Raw genomic sequence first — 20,102 nt, forward strand, 5'->3', positions numbered from 1 at the left:
AAAGAAGGAAGGAAAGAAGAAAGAAGAATACCTGGAACGGCCTCTAAGTAACTTCCACATCACTGCACTGGAGAAGAAAGCACAAATACTAGCAGAGCAAAGGAGACACAGGCTCTCAGAGGGACTCTGCGCCTAAGCAGCTGCCAACCATTGTCCTGCAGTCTTCTAAAGTCCTAGAGCAAGAAAGCAAAGCCAAGTGCCCCGTACTCGGCTTTGAAAATTTTTCAAAATACTAACTTCAATGACTAAACTTCGTCCTGATTGGCTGGCATTTACAATAAGGCCAAGCTTTAAGCCAATCAGAATTCTGTTCGTTGGAAGTAGACTAGGCACTAGAGCAACTGCCATTTAACCCAACATTTTCTTGACATTGCTCCGTTTACTTGGCCTTGGCTAATACATGAATGTAAACTACAGCAATAAGGAAAACAGACCTTCTATATGCTACTTTTGTTCCAGTTATAATTACTTAACAATTTTGCCACTTGTTAGTCTCAGGGTTTAATTAACTTGCTATAATCAGGATTCTGTATTCCTAGGTTTATCCCTACTTTAAAACTGATTTCTCCCATCTCCCATAACTTCTTCCTACACTTAAAATTTATCAAAATGAGCCGGGTGTGGTGGCGCACGCTTGAAATCCCAGTACTTAGGAGGCTGAGACAGGAGGACTGCGCAGGTTCGAAGCCAGCCTCAGCTACTTAGTGAGACCCTGTTTCCAAATAAAAAATAAAAAAAGGTCTGGGAGTATAGCCCAAAGGTAGAAAGCCTCTGGGTTTCTACCTTCCCCAACCTCCCCCCACACATACAAAAATCAAAATGAAAATAAAGTGTTTCTCACTGATTTGAGCTCAAGGTCAAAAGTGAACTCCCAGTCAGTGTGCATACTTGCCCCGGAAGTTCAAGAGGTTAGGGGAACAAATTCCTAAGGATATTAAATGGGACAAGGAGAAGGAGGGAGGCACACTCTAACCTCATCAGTTAAGTAAGAGCACAAATTCAAAAATGCCCTGAGAAGCTGCAGTAAACAAACAGCAACAGCCACAGAACCTAGGACCTGGATTTAGGGTTCAGTTCTTCCCACCAATAGTATGGATAGAGAAATAAAATGCAAACTCCTGCTGGGTGTGTTGGAGCATGACTGTGATCCAGTACTTGGGAGGCTGAGACAGGAAGATTCCGGGTTCACGGACAGCCTCAGCTACTTAGTGAGAGAGACCCTCTGCAACTTAGTGAGATCCTGTTTCAAAATAAAGAATAAAAAATAGGGCTCAGAGGTAGAATGCCCCTGGGTTCCATTCCCAGTAGATAGATAGATAGGGGCTGGGTATGTAGCTCAGAGGTAAAATGCCCTTGGGTTCAATCTCCAGTACTGCAAACTAAGTAAATAGAAATTTAAAAGGCAAACTCCTAATCCACAAATGGTTTCCAATAAGTAGATACAAAGAAAGAACACAGTAAGAGTTGCTCTTTTTTTTGTGTGTGTGGTACTGGGGATGTAACCCAGAGGCTTTCTACCTCCAGGCTATACTCCCAGACCTATTTTATACTTTATTTGGAAACAGGGTCTCACTAAGTTGCTGAGAGCCTCACTGAGTAGCTGAGGGCCTCACTAAGCGGCTGAGGCTGGCTTCGAACACGTGCGTGCCTCCTGTCTCAGCCTCCCAAGGCTGGGATTACAAGCGTGCGCCACCACGCCTGGCCTGAGTTGTTCTTGACTGTGCATCAGAAAAACAGATACAGAGAAACTGAGAAGGTCAGGGAGGTAAGAGTTTCTGACTCCTAAGTGTACAGGTCCCTTGATTTTTTTTCTTTTTCTTTTGGTATGGGGAATTGGGTCCAGGGGCATTCTACTTCTGAACCTTTTTATTTTTTATTTTGAAACAAGACCTTGCTAAGTTGCTAAGGCTGGCCACAAAGCTGCAATCCTCTGGTCTCAGCCTCCCAAGTTATTGGGATTATAGGTGTGTGTCACCATGCCTAGCTCTACTGATTCTTTTAGATTTCCCTGTCCACGAACATCAAGTATACAATGAGAAACAAAAGCATTTCCCCTTTGATGACCAATATGAGCTCCCTAAAAGTACCATAATTAAGACAACCTACAGCCAGGTTGCGGGCCTGTAATCCCCGTACTTGGGAGGCTAAAACAGGAAGGATTGCAGGTTCAAAAATAGCTTCAGAAGCCAGGCGTGGTGGCGCACACTTGTAATCCCACCATCTGGGAGGCTGAGACAGGAGGATTGCAGTTCGCAGACAGCCTCAGCTACTTAGGCCCTCTGTAACTCAGTGAGACCCTGTTTCAAAAATAAAGAATAAAAAATAGGGCTGGGGGTATAGCTCGGAGGTAGAATGCCCCTGCGTTCCACCCCCAGGACTGAAAAAAAAAAAAGCCTCAGAAACTAATAAGGAGGCCCTCCCCTCCACAAATTAGTGAGACCCTGTTTCAAAATAGAAAATAAAACAAGAGGTGGGGGGTAACCCAGAGGTAGAAGTGCCCCTGGGGTCAATCTACAGAACACCCATACACACTACCTAGAGACCCAGCTGCTCCCAAACACAAGTGATTGACCAGAGAGCCTGGAGACAAATAATCACATATTGTGGTCAGCGATTTCCCAGAAAAAACCTAAGGCATTATATTAGCTGAAATGTATAATCTCTGTAATTTAACCTTCTGGCTCTTAACTAGCTTTGTTCTGGTGGGCAAAGAGAAATCATCTTCATGCACAGAACCCTGGTCTATTTCAGAGTGCCTACCAATACATCTTTTTACTTTTTTTTTTTTTGGGGGGGGCAGTACTGAGGACGGAACCCAGGGGCATTCTACAAACCCAGGGGCATTCTACCTCCGAGCTACATCTCCAGCCCTATTTTTATTCTTTATTTTGAAACAGGGTCTAAGTAGCTGAGGCTGTCCTGAAACCGTGATCCTCCTGTCTCAGCCTCCCAAATGCTGGGATTACAAGTGTGTGCTTCCATGCCCGGCATCTAATACATTCAGCTTTTTGGCTACCATGGAGGAAAGAGAACTTGATGAGAGTGACAAGCAAAAAAAAAATAAAGTCTTGGTAGCTGTGGTGGTGGATGCCTGCAATTCCAGTATTAGGAGGGTAAGACAGGAGGATCACAGCTTTGAGGCCAGCCTCTGCAACTTAGTGATATTTTCAGCAAGACTCTATTTCAAAACAAAAATCAGTACTTGGGGTATGGCTTGGAGGTAGAAAAACCTTAAGTCCTTTTCTTTTCTAAGACACTGTAGTTAGCCAGGTGTGACACTGTGCCCATAATTCTAGTACTTGGGAGGCAGAGATAGGAGGGTCGTGGATTCAAGACCAGCCTCAGCAACTTAGTAAGACCCTGTTTCTTTTTTTTTTTTTTTTTTTTTTTTTTGCGGGTCTGGGGATGGAACCCAGGGGCATTTGACCTCTGAGCTACACCCCCTGCCCTATTTTTTATTCTTTATTTTGAAACCGGGTCTCACTGAGTTGCAGAGGGCCTCACTAAGTAGCTGAGGCTGTCCGCGAACCGCGATCCTCCCGTCTCAGCCTCCCGAATGCTGAGATTACAAGCGTGCGCCACCACGCCCGGCTGACCCTGTTTCAAAATAAAAAAAGGACTAGGAGCCGGGCATGGTAGCACACGCTGGTAATCCCAGTACTTTGGGAGGCTGAGACAGGAGGAACTCAGGTTTGTAGACAGTCTCAGCTACTTAGTGAGGCCCTCTGCAACTTAGTGAGACCCTGTTTCAAAGTCAAGAATAAAAAATAGGGCTGGAGGTGTAACTTGGAGGTAGAATGCCCCTGGGTTCAAACGCCAGTACCTCCCACCCCCCAAAAGAGGGCCAGGGGTATAGCTTGGAGGTAGAATGCTTGAGTTCAATCCCCAGTATCACAAAACAACAACAAAAATGTCATTTAAAATGCTATAACCGTGAGGTCCAGTGTCTTGAAACCACCTCCCACCTGGCCTCCTGTGGGACTGACAATTTAGCGGCAGCAATAAGCACGTGAGCCGCGATGTTAGGAAGGAAACTCCTTGCAGGTCCTCACAAAAACAACCCGAGGGACCCATCTACTCTTGTGTCCCCAAGTGAACTGGTAATAGGACTGTAACAAGAGAGACAGGAACCTGGCCAGATGACACTAACCCAGCCAGACAGTAAAAGGGCATTTGTGGGGGATGTCCCTATCCCTGCTCTCTGCTATGGCTACAAAGGAAGAGTCCAAAAAACACAAAAAATGTAAAAATCACCTCCCTATAAATCTCCACTTCATTTGCAGCACTGAAAAACCATACATAAACAAGGCTTTCTCTCATACTAGCAAATTTCAACATTTTTTTCTAAGGCCTCTCTACATGGCAGAAATCAGTGGGTGTTTTTTTTAATTTACCTATTTTCCTTTTGATTTGTGCACAGAAATCACATCTGTTTTAGTATGTCTAGAAGAACTCCATATAAATACATATGTCTCTTTGCCAAGAATACATTTTTCTCAGTTTAATTTATATTTTCTTAGGAGTAGATAAAAACAATTGTGCATTTTACAATCCTCCTCCTCCTCCTCCTCCTCCTCCTCCTCCTCCTCCTCCTCCTCCTCTTCTTCTTCTTCTTCTTCTTCTTCTTCTTCTTCTTCTTTGTATTCGGGATTGAACCCAGGGCCTTCTAACTCCAGGTTATACCCCCAGCCCTATTTTTATTTTTTATTTGGAAAACAGTCTCACTAGGTTGCTAAGAGACTAAGTGGCCAAGGCTGGCTTCGAACCTACAATCCTCCTGACTCAGCCTCACAGGTACTGGGATTATAGGCTGATACCACCATGCCCAGACAATCAGTGACATTTTAATTTCATGAAATAACACAGTTAACATAATCAGCACCCCCCCCCCTTTTTTGGCGGGTGTGGGGATGGAATCCAGGGGCATAAATTGCAGAGGGCCTCACTAAGTAGCTGAGGCTGTCGGCGAACCGTGATCTCTGGCCTCAGCCTGCGAATGCTGGAATTACAAGCGTGCACTACCACGCCAGGCTACCCTCCCTTATTTTGATGCATTGTACCAAGTGCCATGATTTGTGTGAAGTGGTCATATTACATCTCCTTTTGTGCTTTTTAATGTATCTTCAGATTCACTTATTATAATTTTCTGACAGAATATCCTCTAAGGCTGTGATTTATTTATTTTTGAGTATGGTGCTAGGGGATGAACCTAGGGGCAATTCTACCTTCAAGCTACAATCTCAGACCTTTCTTATGTTTTATTTGGAAATGGGGTCTAAGTCGCTGAGAACCTCACTAAGTTGCTGAAACTAATCCTCTTGTCTCAGCCTCCCAAGTACTAGAATATGGGTGTGCACTACCATGCCGGGTTGACTGTGATTTTTTTGTGTGTATGTGTGTAGTGGGTATGGAACCCAGGGGCATTCTATCTCTGAGCTTCACCCTCCAGTAGGTAGAACGGCCCTGAGAAACCCAAGTTAGTGACACTCCCGATTCAAAAGTTTACAACTAAGTGTTCTGAATAACATATGGCCAAAGTCCCTATTTATAGCACTAAGGGCAACCAAACTCCTTCTAAATATATGTTAATTACTTACAATGAATTTAAGTTCTGTCTGTGGTAGGGGAGTTTTGTTTACCATTTTGCAACTCCTAAAGATGTATATGAGCTGATGATGCTTAACTCAAAATACTGAAACTCTGTGAAAACTCAGAACCAAGAAAGGACTAGGCTCTGGTATCCTGGTATATACTATCTTCCGGTATCTCTCTGATATCCCAGGGACTGATTATATTTTGTCAAGCTTCTCAGTTCCCAACAGGTCAGGAATTTAAGACACTGGCCCAGATAACTTACCCCTAAGCTTGATAACTACATTTTCTCTGTGCCTCTCTGAGTACCTCTTATGTTTCTAACTAGGATAGTAAAAACCTCAGAATCCTGATTTCAGAGCTTCTGAACCGATTCTATATGGCCACCTCAAAGTATCCAGACTGAAGGAAGACCTAACAGAGTTGGTATAAACATATGAAATATGTAGGGAGACTAAGGACACTGTAGTCCATTCTGAACAGAAAGATCAAGTTAACCTGAAGTTGATAAGGAAAGGACGCTGGACTTCCAGAACCTCGTGGCCAATTCGGCTTTTGTATTACAAGGGTGCCGACCCGCAACTGCGTTCCAACCCCACTTCCAATAACCTGCCTTAGCTGTTGCCGAATCCAGAGTGTTCTCGAAAACACGCACTCAGCAGCTCCCTTGGCTAGCCCGGACTGGCAATCTCGAGCCACTGCGGCTGCCCAGGAGAGCCAGTGCGCCCAAGCAGCTGCCCTCCTCCCTGCTGCTTAACCTAAGAGGAGTCAGTCCTAGGAGGAATAAGTTCACCCAGGAGAGACGGGGAAGAGGATGAGTCTTACGTGCAGAGCGTGAGACAAGCCCCTCACTCTCCTTCAACTTCTTTAGTTTCTGGGAGGAAGCAGGGGACACCCAGGTCAATAATGGAGAGACACAATCACCTGGGACCCAGACTGCTGGGGTACAGCCATTGGGGAGAGGAGCGTGAGGGCTGTGGAGACACTGAGTGCCGGCACACAACAATGCACAGAAGTTAGGGGGAGCAGGCGGGGGTCGGGGCGGTGGAAGGAAGTCGTCACCGGCCGCGCCGCCTCCCCCAGCGGCGCCGGACCCGAGGTTCCCCTCGGAGACCCGGCCTCCGCCATCAGGACGACCTTCCTCCCGGCTGGAGAGCGAGGCCGGGCCGCAGCTCCGCCGCCAGGCGGAAGCCGGGGGGAAGGCTGACCCCCGCGAGCGCCCCCGGAGGGGCCCCCGACTCCAGCTCGGGTGGGGAGGTGGGGGTCCGCGGAGGGAGGGCGGGGCGCCGCCTCCACAGCTGGGGGCTGCGCGCCGGCAGGGACGGGTCTCCCCGGGCCGCCCGGCTGGAGCGCGCCTCCTCCTGGGACCCTGCCCACCCCCACCCCCCCCGATACCTCTTTGCTTCTTCGTCGTCCAGCAGCTCTGGCTCGGTCGCCGCCATTACCACATCGCACTCCGCGGCAGCCGCCATCTTACCGCCGGGACCAGAGAGCCGGGCGGGAGGCAGGCGGTGAAGAGCACTTCCGGCCGGAGCATCGAGCCGCTCGGCGGCGCCGCGCCCAGAGGGGCTCCCTCGGGCCCGTCGACCAACGAGAGGCGCCGCTGGGGGCCAGAGCGGCCTTCCGTCCCTGGAGGTCCACGGCGGTCTCCGCGCGGGGGCCGGGCCCCAGGGACGGCTCCTGGGCGTAGGGGGCGCCACGTTCCCCGCGGTAAGCCGAGTGGGCGAAGGAGGGTGATGCCGCTCTAGGCCGTGGTTCGTCTCAGTGGGCCGAGAGCCCGGTTGCCATGGCAACCTGCACTCCTAGAGCGTCTCCCGTCGGCGCGGGGGAATCCGGGTTGTTTGGGGACAGGGTAGCCCCAGACTCTGGAGGGAAAGATGCTCCCACGGCCACCTTCCCGACCTTGGAGCGTGTCCGCGGCTTCCTCCCGGGAAAGGCGAGAAGAGACTCTCTGAGCCCAGTTCCCCCAGCTTTCATCGGTCCCTGGAAGCCCTGCCCAACCAAGCCAGGGAACGCAGGGCGTCTTCACCCCGCGCCTTTCATCCCTCCCGGATCTCCAAGCACCAACTGGTTCATCACCCTAATGACGCTGACCCTTTTATGAGGCTACTTTCATGTCAGCCGCTTGGGAGTGCCATCTCAGCATTAAGTCCAAGGAGGCTGACATGACACGGCGCCCCAGACCCTGCCCCGGAATTTAATAAGGCAGCTCATGGGGTGAGGTCCTTGCTCCCCGGTGTCCCCAGTACTCCCACCTCTCATAAACCCTGCTCAGCACGCTTGTCTGGCCGAATGCAGCCTGGATTGGGAATTCACCGAGGGCAAGGCCACTGCTTAATCATCTTTGTAGTACTTCCCTCGGCCAAACCATTATTTGTGGGGTTGAATTAAAGTGGGACTTTCTGAGGTTAAATCGAGGGAGTTTTAAGTTGTAATTTAAAGCTAAGGGGAACTAAAATAAGGGTTATGGAAATTTTAAAAAGATCTAGGGCTGGGAAGGTAGCCCAGCGGTAAAGCACTTGTGTAACATGCACAGGGCTCTGGGTTCAATTACCAGTACCACTAAAACAGAAAAGAAAGAAAAGAGGATTTACTACCCACTTCCTCCATGAAAAGTGCGTGCCAAGGTCCCTACCCTGTTTGCATGATCCCTGCCTATCCCAGTGCTGAGGGAGCTGAAACCACAGGCATTCTACCTCCAAGCTGCACCCCCAGTCCTATTTTTTTTAAACAGGTTCTTGCTAAGTTAATGAGAGTCTCACTATGTGCTGAAGCTGTCCTTGACCTGCAATCCTCCTGTCCCAGTTTCCCAAGTACTGGGATTACAAGTGTGTGCCACCATACCCAGCTTATTTTTGTTTTGAAACAGGGTCTCACTACATTGCGGAGTCTTGCTTCATTGCTGAGGCTGTCCTTGAACCTGGGATCCTCCTGTCTTAGCTCCCCAAGCATTGGGATTACAGGCACGCATCATACCTGGTTCTTTCTCAGTTTCTGACTTCCAATTTATTACAAGTTTTGCTGATTTTTCTACCAAATATCTCCCAAGTCTGTCTTTTCCATCCTGTTTCAGGCTTTTTTTTTTTTTTAAATTTGGAAGACCACAATAGTCTCCCCATTATTCCCAACCTCATTTCTATCCAGTCTTGGCTCTTCTGCCAAAGTGATATTTTGTGTATGTGTGTGAGTGTTACTGGGGATTGAACCCAGGTGCATTCTACCCCAGAATTACACCTAGCCCTATTTTTTTATTTTGAAACTGGTCTCCCTGGAACCTGAGATCCTTCTGTCTTGGCCTCCCAAGTATTGGGATTATAGGCGATTGCCACCACACCAAGCTCAGAGTGTTCTTATCTATTTAGACTTTATTTTTGAAACAGGGTCTCACTGAGTTGCTAAGTAGCTAAGGCTGTCCATGAACCTCGATTCTCAGGTCTCCGCCTCCTGAATGCTGGGATTACAAGCGTGCACCACAGCAATTTTTTTAATTTTTTATTAAAAGGGTTCTTGCTAAGTTGCTGCAGGTCTTCACTGGCCTCGATCCTCCTGTCAGCCTCCCAAGCACTAGGATGACAGGTGTGTGCCACCATGCTGAGCCTGGAGTGATCTTTTTAAAAGGAAAAAATGACTCGAGCATGGTGGTGCACGCTTGTAATCCCAGTACTTGGGAGATTGAGCTAAGAGGATCGAAGGTTCAAGGACAGCCTCAGCAAGTAATGAGACTGTCGGCAACATAGTGAGACCCTGTTTCAAAATAAAAATAAAATTGGGCTGGAAGTGTAGCTTGGAAGTAGAATGCCCCTGGGTTCAATCCCCACTGCCTTAAAAAATAAAAGGAAAAAGTGCTTATGTTGCTTCACTGCTATAAAACCTCAGTGGCTTTCTGTTGCTTTGAGTTCAGTCTTTTGGGCCTATAGTGCAGGCCTTTGATTATCTGGCTGCTTTCTGCCATCAAATACTTGTAGTTCCAGGAAATGCCATGACTCTTGCCATGTTTTCTCTACCCTAGGACCCTTCTTCCCTAAGTCCTTCAAATGTCAACACAGACATGACATACTACAGGAAGTTCTTGATATCTTCTGCCCCAAGTTAAATTTAAGCCCCTTTGCTGTGCCCCCTGCCACCTCTGTAATAATACTCACCACACTACACTATAATTGTTGGTTTAGATGTCTGGCTTCTCTAGACGGTGAAGTCTCATGGACAGCCACCATGTCTAACTTATCTACTTTTTCCTCAGCCCTTTCTTCGGAACAGAGTAAAACATTTGATACGGGCTGGGGTGTAGGTCAGAGGTAAAGCGTTTGCTTAGTATGCACAAGACCCTGGGTCCCATCCTCAGCACCGCAATAGAAAAAGAAACCATCTGGTGAATAAATTACTGAGTAAACGAAGCGGTACTGTACTATGACAACCTTTAGAGAGGGAACATTTGGGCATCTCAGACAGTAGAGCAGCATCCCACCTGCAGGAACCTAGAACCTGGACCGCCCACAGACGCAGGGGGCTGGGTCGTGTCGGCCATCCCCCCGCCGGCCTCTGGGGGCGCTGTGCGTCCGGCGCTCGCGCTCCGCCACCGGAACTGGTCTTGCGGGACGAAAGCAGGGGACCGGCGCGCAGTGGGAACGAAACCCCCCGGAACCTACTTCCGCCCGGAGGAAGGAGGGACTGTTTGCAGCCTTGCTGCCCCTGCCTTGTCCCTACGCTTTAGGAGGGGCCCGGCAGGGGTGTTGCGAGGGCCCTGGGAGGTACGGAGCTAGGAGGTGGGGCTCGTCTAGCGCTGGTACCGGCCTCCGCCCCTGGGCCGCTTTGGGGGGCAGGTCAGCCTCTGATTCCCTCTGGGTGCCCCCATCTGGGAACATCTGGCGGAAGCCCCTCTGACAGTAGCTCTTGGGTATCCCTTAGTCCCAGGGCTTGCTATTAGGGGAGCGTATCTGTCAGGAGCGGCCCCTGGAGAGGTTTCTGTTTGGGACACCCTTTGGGAGTGGTCTCTGGATCGCTGATCTTTGGGGAATCTTTGTCTATAGCTCCCAGGGAGACCGTGTTTGTCTTTCGGGGAGGTGTCTCATTGGGGTCTCTTCGGAGACAGGGATTCTGAGTCAAAAGCTAAAGCTTTGCATTCAGTTCTCAACCCACTGGGCTCTCCGTTCTGGTAGGTTCGCCCTCTGTTTTCACCCTGTCTTCCCAAGCCTCAATCAGTGTGCTTTTGTTCCTCTAGTCTGAAGGCTAAGCATGGGGAAGAGCTGCAAAGTGGTCGTGTGTGGCCAGGCATCCGTGGGCAAAACTTCAATCCTAGAGCAGCTCCTGTACGGCAACCATGTAGTAGGTGAGTGTTGGTGGGGCTTAGGTAATGGTGGAAGACGTGGAAAAATAAGCAGCAGGATTTGATCCCAATGTGGAGAGGCAAAAGCTGCTCCCTTGGTTTTTGCTCCTTGAAGAGTAAAATTAACACGGTAAAGCCCAGTTCTACAAAATCATCTCTGGAGGGAAGAATCCGAGTACCTGAGGTAGTGAGAAGCTCCCATGTCACAGTGTGCTTAGTATGGTACCAGCATGACATTTATATCTGCTCCCCTAAGTCATTCCAGCCCTGCCAGACTCTCCTCAGCCCCCACACTTCTTTCTCTCCCTGTCTGGTCAGTCTGTTAGGATGTCCTCAGCATTCAGCATTTCCCTTTTCCTTTCCACTTCAAACAAGTTTTCCCATTTAATTCCAGGTTCCGAGATGATCGAGACCCAGGAGGACATTTATGTGGGCTCCATCGAGACAGACCGGGGAGTGCGGGAGCAGGTGCGTTTCTACGACACCCGGGGCCTCCGAGAGGGGGCCGAGCTGCCCCGACACTGCTTCTCCTGTACTGATGGCTACGTCCTCGTCTACAGCACAGACAGCCGAGAGTCCTTCCAGCGTGTGGAACTGCTCAAGAAGGAGATTGACAAGTCTAAAGACAAGAAGGAGGTGCGTGGCCTAGCCTTGCTTTGGGAGCCCAGGTCGTAGAAGAGCGAGGTTCTTGGGCTGGTTTGGGGGGGATTGGCATGGCTCTGATTTTCACTTATTTGCCAAAAGGTGTGTTAGGAACTAGAAGAAAGTGGAGGCTTCTGGAGGGTGTCTTCACCTCCAGAGGTGACCACACGTTGAGGCAGTTCAGTCAAAGGGCTTTTGTTTAAGGAGTCCCTGATCTAACTCACTAGTATTTCTTCCTGATGGTTTCGTGCTCTTGCTTTAGTTCTCCAAACCCCTTTGCTAGGCTGCAGGGCTTCTGGGAATGGTTCCCAACTAACTGTTTAGGCAGGAACTGACAGCTGTATTCCTGAACCATGGTATACCCACAGGCTTCTATTCTCTCTCTCCCCCAGGTCACCATCGTAGTCCTCGGCAACAAGTGTGACCTGCAGGAGCAGCGGCGTGTAGACCCAGATGTAGCTCAACACTGGGCCAAGTCAGAGAAGGTGAAGCTGTGGGAGGTATCAGTGGCCGATCGCCGCTCCCTCCTGGAGCCCTTTATCTACCTGGCCAGCAAGATGACCCAGCCCCAGAGCAAGTCTGCCTTCCCCCTCAGCCGCAAGAACAAGGGCAGTGGCTCCTTGGATGGCTGAAGAGCTGAGCTCCTTCTTCACCCTCCCAGCCCCGTGCCAGCCTCAGAGGATGGGGAATGTGTGGACAAGCGGCCCTTCCCAGTCAGCAGGGGAGCGCCCCACTAGGTCAGGCAGCTGGGCTGGCTCGGGCCCACGCAGCTTTGGTTATCTCTCAATGCTGAGAAGTGCAGATAATCTTGCTTAGTACCCCTCTCCACCCCCACCCCACCCAAACTGCTTTCTACCCCACCTCTAGCTTACATCTTCTCCACTGTCTCCTGGGGCAGTCGTGGGTCAGCATCTCTGCATCTGCCTTGGACAGGAAGCAGCTCTACCATGCTGCAAGTGCCCAATCTAGGGTTTGGTTCCTCTTAAGGGTCCCAACCCCTCAGCTTCTTGTTAGTACTGTGCACACACACTTTTAAGGCACCAGCCTAGACTTGAGAAGGTGTGTCCAGGTATTTATTGTGTGCGCGCACACACACATATCCTGACATTGGCGGTGTCTCCTGATCCCTCACTGTGATGACCTTTCCCCTGCCTGTCCTTGGCTGGAAGCAGCTAGCTTCCCGAAAGTATCATTTTCTGTTTGAACTCCCCCTCCCCCACGCTTCTAGCCAGTTCACTTCCTCTTCCTGCTTTGAGAGCAAATGGGCCTCATTGGTTGAGGGAATAGAGTGGTGCCTGGGCTGAGTAACCAGCTGGCTTTGTGACCCAGCAAGGCGTGTCCCTCTGGGCGTTGGGTTTTCCCATCTATAAGTTGACAGGAGTTGCTTAGATGAGCTAGAACCTTTCCAGCTCTAGGATTTTCTAAAGCCCATGTCTTGGGCCACCTGTGTCTGTCCCCCTTGCTTCTCCCTCTTCAAGGTGCTATGCCTGCCAGCCCTGGAGGCTGGACACATCTCTCCCTCCAACCACCAGGGGGCAGGAGTATATTCTCCACTCTTAGTTGCCAGAGTGGCCTCTTAGCACCCAATCTGCTGGCCTGCCCACCAGGGCTGGTCTTCACCCTTCCCTCTGGTGGTCTTCAGCTAGTAGCTGGGTTATTTATATTACCTGTATTTATATGCCTGCTGCCGTAGTGAAGCCTGGACAAGGTGCTCCTCTAGCCCTTCTTACCTCAGATGCCAGAATAGGCAAACTGTAGCTGCTTCCCAGGAGCTGGCAGGCCTCTGTCAGGGCTCCCAGGATGGCTATACACACAGACGTGCTATCAAGTGAGCTTAAGACTACAACCTCCAGGGCTCACTCCCTGCTTCTAATGTGCACACCTAGCACAGGTGAGACACAATAGCCAGGCCACCTCCAGTACACATCCCTTCTCCCCCGAATGGGAGAAGCGAGCAGGTGCCCAGGCCCAGCAGAGAGAGTTAGGGCGTCTACAGGCTCAGGCTCAAAGTTCATTTATTGATGTGTTGGACACAATAAAACCACAATTGCTGTTATCAAAAAGTTTCCCTCCCCTCCCCCCTTTTTCTTGTTCTCCCATTGAAAATATCTTTCAAAAAAAAAAGAAGCAGGTGGATACTGGCAAAGTCCCATGTGGTGGGTGAGGGGCGGTCCTGGGGTGGGCTGGGGTTTGTGACTCTGGCTTTGGCAGCATGAGTCTGACTCCATCCCAACACAGCTTCACAGTGGGGGCGGCTGGGAGGAGGAGAAGCTGAACTGAGTGTTGGGACAGCCTAAGGTGGGGAGCTTCTCATCTGGGAGCCGGCGTGGGGGATGTCAGCTGAGTCCATGGTCTGAGGAGACCCATGTGCCCAGGAGCTGGGTCCAGGAGGAACCAGTGGAAAGCTCAGAAGGCAGAGCTTGTGTGGCCTGGCTAACGTTTCAGCTCTGGGTCACACCATCTCCTCCTACCCAGGCCCCATCCTTTGGGGAGGGTAAGGTTCCTCTTGGCTCTGCCAACTTGAGCACTGCTTGAAGGAGAGTGTGATGTCCCCTTTCCCCTTTTGGTCTTCTGCCACACCCCTGGCCACCTGGTCCTGCTATTCCTGAACCCGTTCCAGATGGAGACCCCATCCCTGATGTCCAGTGGTTTCTCAGAGAACCCTTTGAGGCTTGGAGCATGGGAGCAGAGGTCATAAACTTGTCCCAGGCCAGGAGAACCTGGCTCTTGGAAGCTAAGACCCCTGGTGTCTGGCCATGTGGATGTAGGTTTCTGGTTGGGAAAATGGAGAGCACCGTGCGGCTGGGGCTGAGATTTTGCATAGATCTTTGGGATTTATCAGGCTGGGAAATGCAGGGGAGTCTAGGACTAGCCTGGAAGGGCCAGAAGAAGGAGGGTAGAGGTGGTCCTTGGACCACTGTGGGGGACACAACTGGTGGATTCCCCAGACCAGATGGAGGGAAGGACAGCTGCCCTAAAACTAGCCCAGCTCTTCCGAGACGGGGCAGGACCCCTAAGCTGTGGAAGGCAGCCCTGGGGGATGGAGGACACTGAGAGGTGTTGGGGGCAGGAGGGGGCTGGGAGTGGCTGCTGGGAACTCAGCCCTAGCCTCCTAAGGAGGCCTAATAGGGAGCAAAGACGATGGGGCCCGTGGCCGGGCGGACAGCTCCCGCTGGAGTGCGAAACAGAGCTGGGCCCAGGATGGGAGCTGGGAAGAGGGTAGCGGCTGCTGCGGGGGCAGGCCGGAGGGCCAGGGGGCCTGGCAGAGCACAGATGGCAGCGGCTGCGGCGGGCAGTGGGCTGGGCAGGAAGCGGGCTGCCAGCGTCTTGGTGAGTTGCTTCTGCAAGGCCAGTTTAGACTACAAAGAAATGAGAGAGAAATGGACAGCCCTCCCCCGTGAAGAGCCCACCCCTCCTGGGCCCCACCCGCAGGCTTTCTGCCTCAGGGAACGTGACTTTTGGAGTTCCAGACCTAAATCCTCCTTTCCCACCCACAGTCATTCCGAAGGGCTTTCTCCACCACCTGTCTTCCTGCCCAGAGGGAGGACCCCTCAGGATGGAGGAAGGGAGGAGGCTGGGGCGGATGGGGGAGGAGATGGTCTCCAGGAGGTGCTCGCCTACCCCTCGCTCCTACCCCAAAGATTACAATCCCAGCTCACCTCCCCGGTATTCCTGTGGGCAGATGCCAAAATGGCTCAAAGCTCAACTCCAGCTGTTGTCCTGCCCAGCCAGCCTCGGGGTGGGGTGGCCCCTTCCTGCTGCACCCCAAGCCCCCCAGTTGGCCCCCCTTCCATCCACCCTCTCCCTCTTGACTCAAGTCCCAGCTCTGTTGCCTGGAGACAGATACCTTGAGGATACTCACAGCCAGCGCCGCGTGCTTCTGCAGCTTGCTGTGCTGGCTGGAGGGCTTGGGGGGCTTCCCGGCCAGGCGGTCTTTGTGCCTCCTGCTGCTCATGTGCTAATGGACACACAGACAGGCAGACTGGGGACAAGATGAGGAGGCCCAGCGACCCCAAAACTACACTCGCAACGCCCGGCTGTCTCACTCTTTCTCTCCCCACAGCTCAAGCCCTCAGTGCTCCTCCTGGGAACCTCCTGGGAGGCCGAGCCTGCCCTGGGAGGCCAAGCCTGGAGGAGACCAGACCGGGGGCCAGCCCGCCCTCCCTCCCTGGCTCCACCCCCACCCAAGGGCTCCCTTCCCTACCTGCTTCAGCTGGGTCTCCGAATTGACCTGCAGCTGACAGAGAGCACAGTGGAAAGGAGGGCTGGGCCCCTGCCGGCCACCCCGAGCCCCCGTCACTCTCTTGGCCTTGTGTCCAGCCCCTCCCCGGGCAACCGGGCGGCCCCGGCCCCTCCGGGGGGCCCCTCGCTGACCTTCTACCATCCACCGGTGCTTGGCTCCTGGAAGGGAGGGAGGAGAAGGTAGGCAGGGGCGGCGGGCCCTCGCCCCGCTAGTCAGTGGGCTGTCCCTTTAAGCCCCAGGCTGCTGGGCACACTCTTTGCCCCCCAGGCCTCATGAGATTTCTGGCTCCATGCCACCCCCAAGGGAGGCCTGTGGGCAGCTGGGCAGCTTCCCTTCTGCACTAATCGCAGCCCTTCCTTCTGGTCTAAGAGATGGAGGAGGTGCACCTTGTCTTCTGGAGTCTGGAATGACTGCAGAGACTTAGTGACCTTCAGTTCTTGCCGCCGCAGACTTCTCTCACCAGTTCCTCCCACGAATGAGCAAGGGGACCCAGATATGCCTGCCCGTGACAGCTGACATGGCACCTCCGGCACCCCGCCCCTGAGCCAAGTGTCCAGGAGCTCCCGCCTGCCCACACCTGGGGCACTGACCTGTGTTGTGAGCCTGAAGCTGGGAGTCCGAGTTCACTGTCACCTTACACGTGGGGCAGTAGAGGCGGCCCTTCCCGCCGCGGCCTTCTCCATTCACTCCGCTCCCTGTCGCCGCTGCTGCCGCCGCTGGCTCAGGCCCTGGCGCCTCTCTGCCAGGCTCTGGGGAGCAGGGTGGGCAGGAGGAGGAGGAAGAGGAGGCAGCATCCAAGAGGTCTGAGGGGGCTGGCTCCTGGGACGGGGCGTCCGGAGTCAGTGGCCGCTGGAGGGGAGGCCCGAGGGGAGGGCCCGCAGGAGCTGTTGGGGAAACGAGCGGGAAGCATTGGCCAGAGTGTGAGGCCCAAGACGATGCTCTAGCCTGGTGCGCAGCAGCGGGGGTGAGGGAGGGTCCCTGGTGCAGGGGTGACCGTCGCTGAATCCCAAGCCCCAATGTACCACCAACTCACTGGGCAGACTTGGGCATCCATTTCCCCAAACAAAATCAAAGTTGGACAGAGTGGTCCTAGGAAGCCCTCACAGCCCTGATGTTCTCATTATTTGCTGTTAAGTAAGCAGAATTCACCAGAAAGATGAGCTAGAATATTCATAGAGCACCATTCATAACAGCATAAAATTGGAAATCATCCAGGGACCCGTCAAACAGGAGGATAGTGGTATATCCATGCAGTGGAGTACTAAATGGTAGTGGAAAGTAAACTGCAGCTACACACAGCAACCTTAGAGACATAATGTGGGTTGATGAATGCTCATGAGATGAACACAAGCCAGACAAAGGCTCCAACATACTCTAGGATTCACCACAGGAAGGTGAAACTAATTTGTGCTGAGAAAGGCTAGGATCGGAGTTAGCCCAGGGGTGGTGGTGGCGGGTTGCTGGTTGAACAGTGTCTCCCCCAAAAATTCACATCCACACATGGAACCTCAGCACGTGACCTTCTTGGGAAACAGAGTCTGGGCAGATACTCATTTGTTAAAATGAGTTCCTGTAAACCGGGCATGGTGTCGCACGCTTATAATCCAGCATTTGGGAGGCTGAGACAGGAGGATCGCGGTTCGCAGCCAGCCTCAGCTACTTAGTGAGGCCCTTTGCAACTCAGTGAGACCCAGTTTCAAAATAAAAGCTGGGCGTGGTGCACACTTGTAATCCCAGCATTCAGGAGGATGAGACAGGAGGATCGCGGTTCGCAGCCAGCCCCAGCTACTTAGTGAGGCCCTCTGCAACTCAGTGAGACCCAGTTTCAAAATAAAGAATAAAAAATAGGGCAGGGGGTGTAGCTCGGAGGTCAAATGCCCCTGGGTTTCATTCCCAGACCCGCCAAAAAAAAAAAAAAAAAAAGAATAAAAAAAGTCGGGCGTGGTTGTAATCCCAGCATTCGGGAGGCTGAGATGGGAGGATCACGGTTTGCGGACAGTCTCAGCTACTTAGTGAGGCCCTCCGCAATTTAGTGAGACCCTGTTTCAAAATAAAGAATAAAAAACAGGGCAAGGGGTGTAGCTTGGAGGTCGAATGCCCCTGGATTTCATCCCCAGACCTGCAAAAAGAAAGGAAGAAAGAAAGAAAGAAAGAAAGAAAGAAAGAAAGAAAGAAAGAAAGAAAGAAAGAAGAAATAGGGCTGAGGGTGTTGCTCAGAGGTAGAGCCCCGCTGGGTTCCATCCCAGTACCGCAAAAAAAAAAAAAAAAAAAAAGAGTTCCTGTGTGATTAGGGTGGACCAGTCCAGTGACTGGTGTCTGTACGAGAAGATGGAATGGAGACGCAGACACAGGGAGACCTGGGGTGAAGGTGGAGGCAGAGCCTGGAGTGCTGGTGGCGACCCCAGAGAGGCGCACACGCTCAGCACCCCAGAAGGGACCACCCTGCCAACACCTTGATCTGGGACTTCTGACCCCCACGACTGCGACTGCAGGAAAATGAATCACCGTTGTTCACAGCCACCGGGTTATGGTCGCTCGTGGTGGCCCTGGAACACTAGTACAGAAAGGCGGAGGCTGGGCAGTGCCTGAGGCGGCCCTGCCCTGGCTGTGCGCCTGCCTGCGGGGAAAAGTCCTTGAGCTGTGCGCTGTGCGCCTGCCTGCTCTGGCCGTGTGTGTGAAGTCCTCCAACACAAGAGGCAGTAACAAGCAGAAATCTTTCCACGCCTGGTTAGAAGCCACATGTGGGGTGAGGACCAGACCAGGACTGACCTTTGCTCTGCTGCTCTCCGGGAGCTCCACTGGCCGGGCTTGAGCTTGGGGACGCCAGCCCCCCATCTCGGGCCAGGGCTGGCAGCCTGGACTTGCTCTTGGCAGCTTCGACGGCCTTGAGTTTTCTGGCGTGTTTGTGGCCTTTATAATGTGCTTCGGCCTGGTTCTGGAGAGGGGAGGGCACAGGGTCACGATTCCTTACCTGGGTCTCCGTGCTCCAGCTGTGACTGCAGCTGAGCAGAGGGACGGGTCAAAGGGATGCAGGCTGCAGATCATGTCATTGGCGTCACCACAGTACATACGACCCTGAAGTTTACATTCTGTAAACCTGCGTGATCTCCAAGCAGGCAGCCTCTGCCTTCAGATTCTGACTCAGCCCCTTCAGAGCTGTGTGTCTTTGGGCAGGTCACATCATTTCTCTGGGCCTGAGTCCCCTCGCCCATAAACTTTGTGATAACAATACTTCAGCCGGGTGTGGTGATGCACGCTTGTAATCCCAGCATTTGGGAGGCTGAGTCAGGAGGATGGTGGTCCTTGGACAGCCTCAGCTACTTAGTGAGGCCCTCTGCAACTCAGTGAGACCTGGTTTCAAAATAAAGAATAAAAATAGGGCAGGGGGTATAGCTTGGAGGTCAAATGCCCCTGGGTTCCATTCCCAGACCCACAAAAATAAAAATAAAAATAGGCCTGGGGGTGGAGCTCAAAGGTAGAATGCCCCTGGGTTGCATCCCCAGTACTACAGAAAACAAAAAACAAACAACAAACAAACAAACAAAAAACCTTCCCGGGATTGTCAGGGTTAAATGGGAACATGGATTTCAAGGATCTAGTACACATAGTAGGTGTTCAGTGGATGTTATCAAGTTTACAGACGCAAGTTGGGTGTGGTGGTGCGCACTTGTGATCCCAGCTACTCAGCAGGCTTGAGGCAGGAGGATCATAAGTGTGAGACCAGCCTGGGTAACTTAGCAAGACTCTGTCTTAAAAATTTTTTTAAATGGTTTAAGGCCAGACATGGTAGCACTTGCCTGTAATCCTAGTACTTGGGAAGCTGGGACAGGAAAATCCAAGATTTGAGTCCAATGTCAGCAACTTAGCAAGACCCTATTTTTGTTTTTTCTCAGTATTGTGGATTGAACCCAGGGGCATTCTACCTCCAAGCTACACCCCAGCTCTATTTCTTTTTTCCGTGTGTGTGTGTGTGTGTGTGTGTGTGTGTGTGTGTGTGTGTATGCGCGTGTGTGGTACTGAGGATTAAACCCAGAGGCATTCTACTTTTGTGTGTGTGTGTGCGGGTCTGGGGATGGAACCCGGGGGCATTCAACCTCCGAACTACACCCCCTGCCCAAGTTTTTATTCTTTAATTTGAAATTGGGTCTCACTAAGTTGCGGAGGGCCTCACTAAGTAGCTGAGGCTGTCTGTGAACCGCGATCCTCCAGTCTCAGCCTCCCAAATGCTGGGATTATAAGCGTGTGCCACCACGCCCGGCTTGGCATTCTACGTTTGAGCTACACCCTTAGCCTGATTTTATT

General features: G+C 51.9%; 3 protein-coding genes across 9 annotated transcripts in view; 1 reads left to right on the plus strand and 2 right to left on the minus strand.

The window, feature by feature from the left end:
• Positions 1-7,064, minus strand: part of DNAJC7 (DnaJ heat shock protein family (Hsp40) member C7) — a gene marked incomplete at both ends in the record, with an annotated part of 49,218 nt that extends 42,154 nt beyond the window's left edge. Inside the window, one exon of the mRNA XM_080714066.1 lies at positions 6,988-7,064. Within this exon, the coding sequence (XP_080570192.1) occupies positions 6,988-7,064 (77 nt within the window). The remainder of the gene's footprint in view (positions 1-6,987) is intronic.
• Positions 7,065-10,824: 3,760 nt separating this feature from the next.
• NKIRAS2 (NFKB inhibitor interacting Ras like 2) lies at positions 10,825-12,189 on the plus strand (the record flags this gene model as incomplete). 3 transcript variants are annotated; one of them, XM_080712530.1, is made up of 4 exons in its annotated part: positions 10,825-10,918; positions 11,310-11,383; positions 11,481-11,551; positions 11,950-11,962. In XM_080712530.1, the coding sequence occupies 4 exons, from the start codon at positions 10,825-10,827 to the stop codon at positions 11,960-11,962; spliced, it is 252 nt and encodes an 83-aa protein (XP_080568656.1). The 3 variants fall into 3 exon arrangements, with proteins under 3 accessions (XP_080568656.1, XP_080568654.1, XP_080568655.1); XM_080712528.1 differs by having other exon boundaries at positions 11,310-11,551; positions 11,950-12,189; XM_080712529.1 differs by lacking the exon at positions 11,481-11,551 and having other exon boundaries at positions 11,950-12,189.
• Positions 12,190-14,679: 2,490 nt separating this feature from the next.
• ZNF385C (zinc finger protein 385C) overlaps positions 14,680-20,102 on the minus strand; it is a gene marked incomplete at both ends in the record, with an annotated part of 34,428 nt that continues 29,005 nt past the window's right edge. For 3 of the 5 annotated variants that reach the window (XM_080713876.1, XM_080713873.1, XM_080713872.1), the window contains 5 exons: positions 14,680-14,916; positions 15,405-15,515; positions 15,762-15,958; positions 16,391-16,684; positions 18,570-18,735. In XM_080713876.1, coding sequence (XP_080570002.1) covers positions 14,680-14,916; positions 15,405-15,515; positions 15,762-15,958; positions 16,391-16,684; positions 18,570-18,735 — 1,005 coding nt within the window. The remainder of the gene's footprint in view (positions 14,917-15,404; positions 15,516-15,761; positions 15,959-16,390; positions 16,685-18,569; positions 18,736-20,102) is intronic. The other 2 variants (XM_080713874.1, XM_080713875.1) reach the window with 2 other exon arrangements.

This window comes from Muscardinus avellanarius (genome assembly GCF_963383645.1).
Source record: "Muscardinus avellanarius genome assembly, chromosome: 16".
NCBI classification, from domain to species: domain Eukaryota; kingdom Metazoa; phylum Chordata; class Mammalia; order Rodentia; family Gliridae; genus Muscardinus; species Muscardinus avellanarius.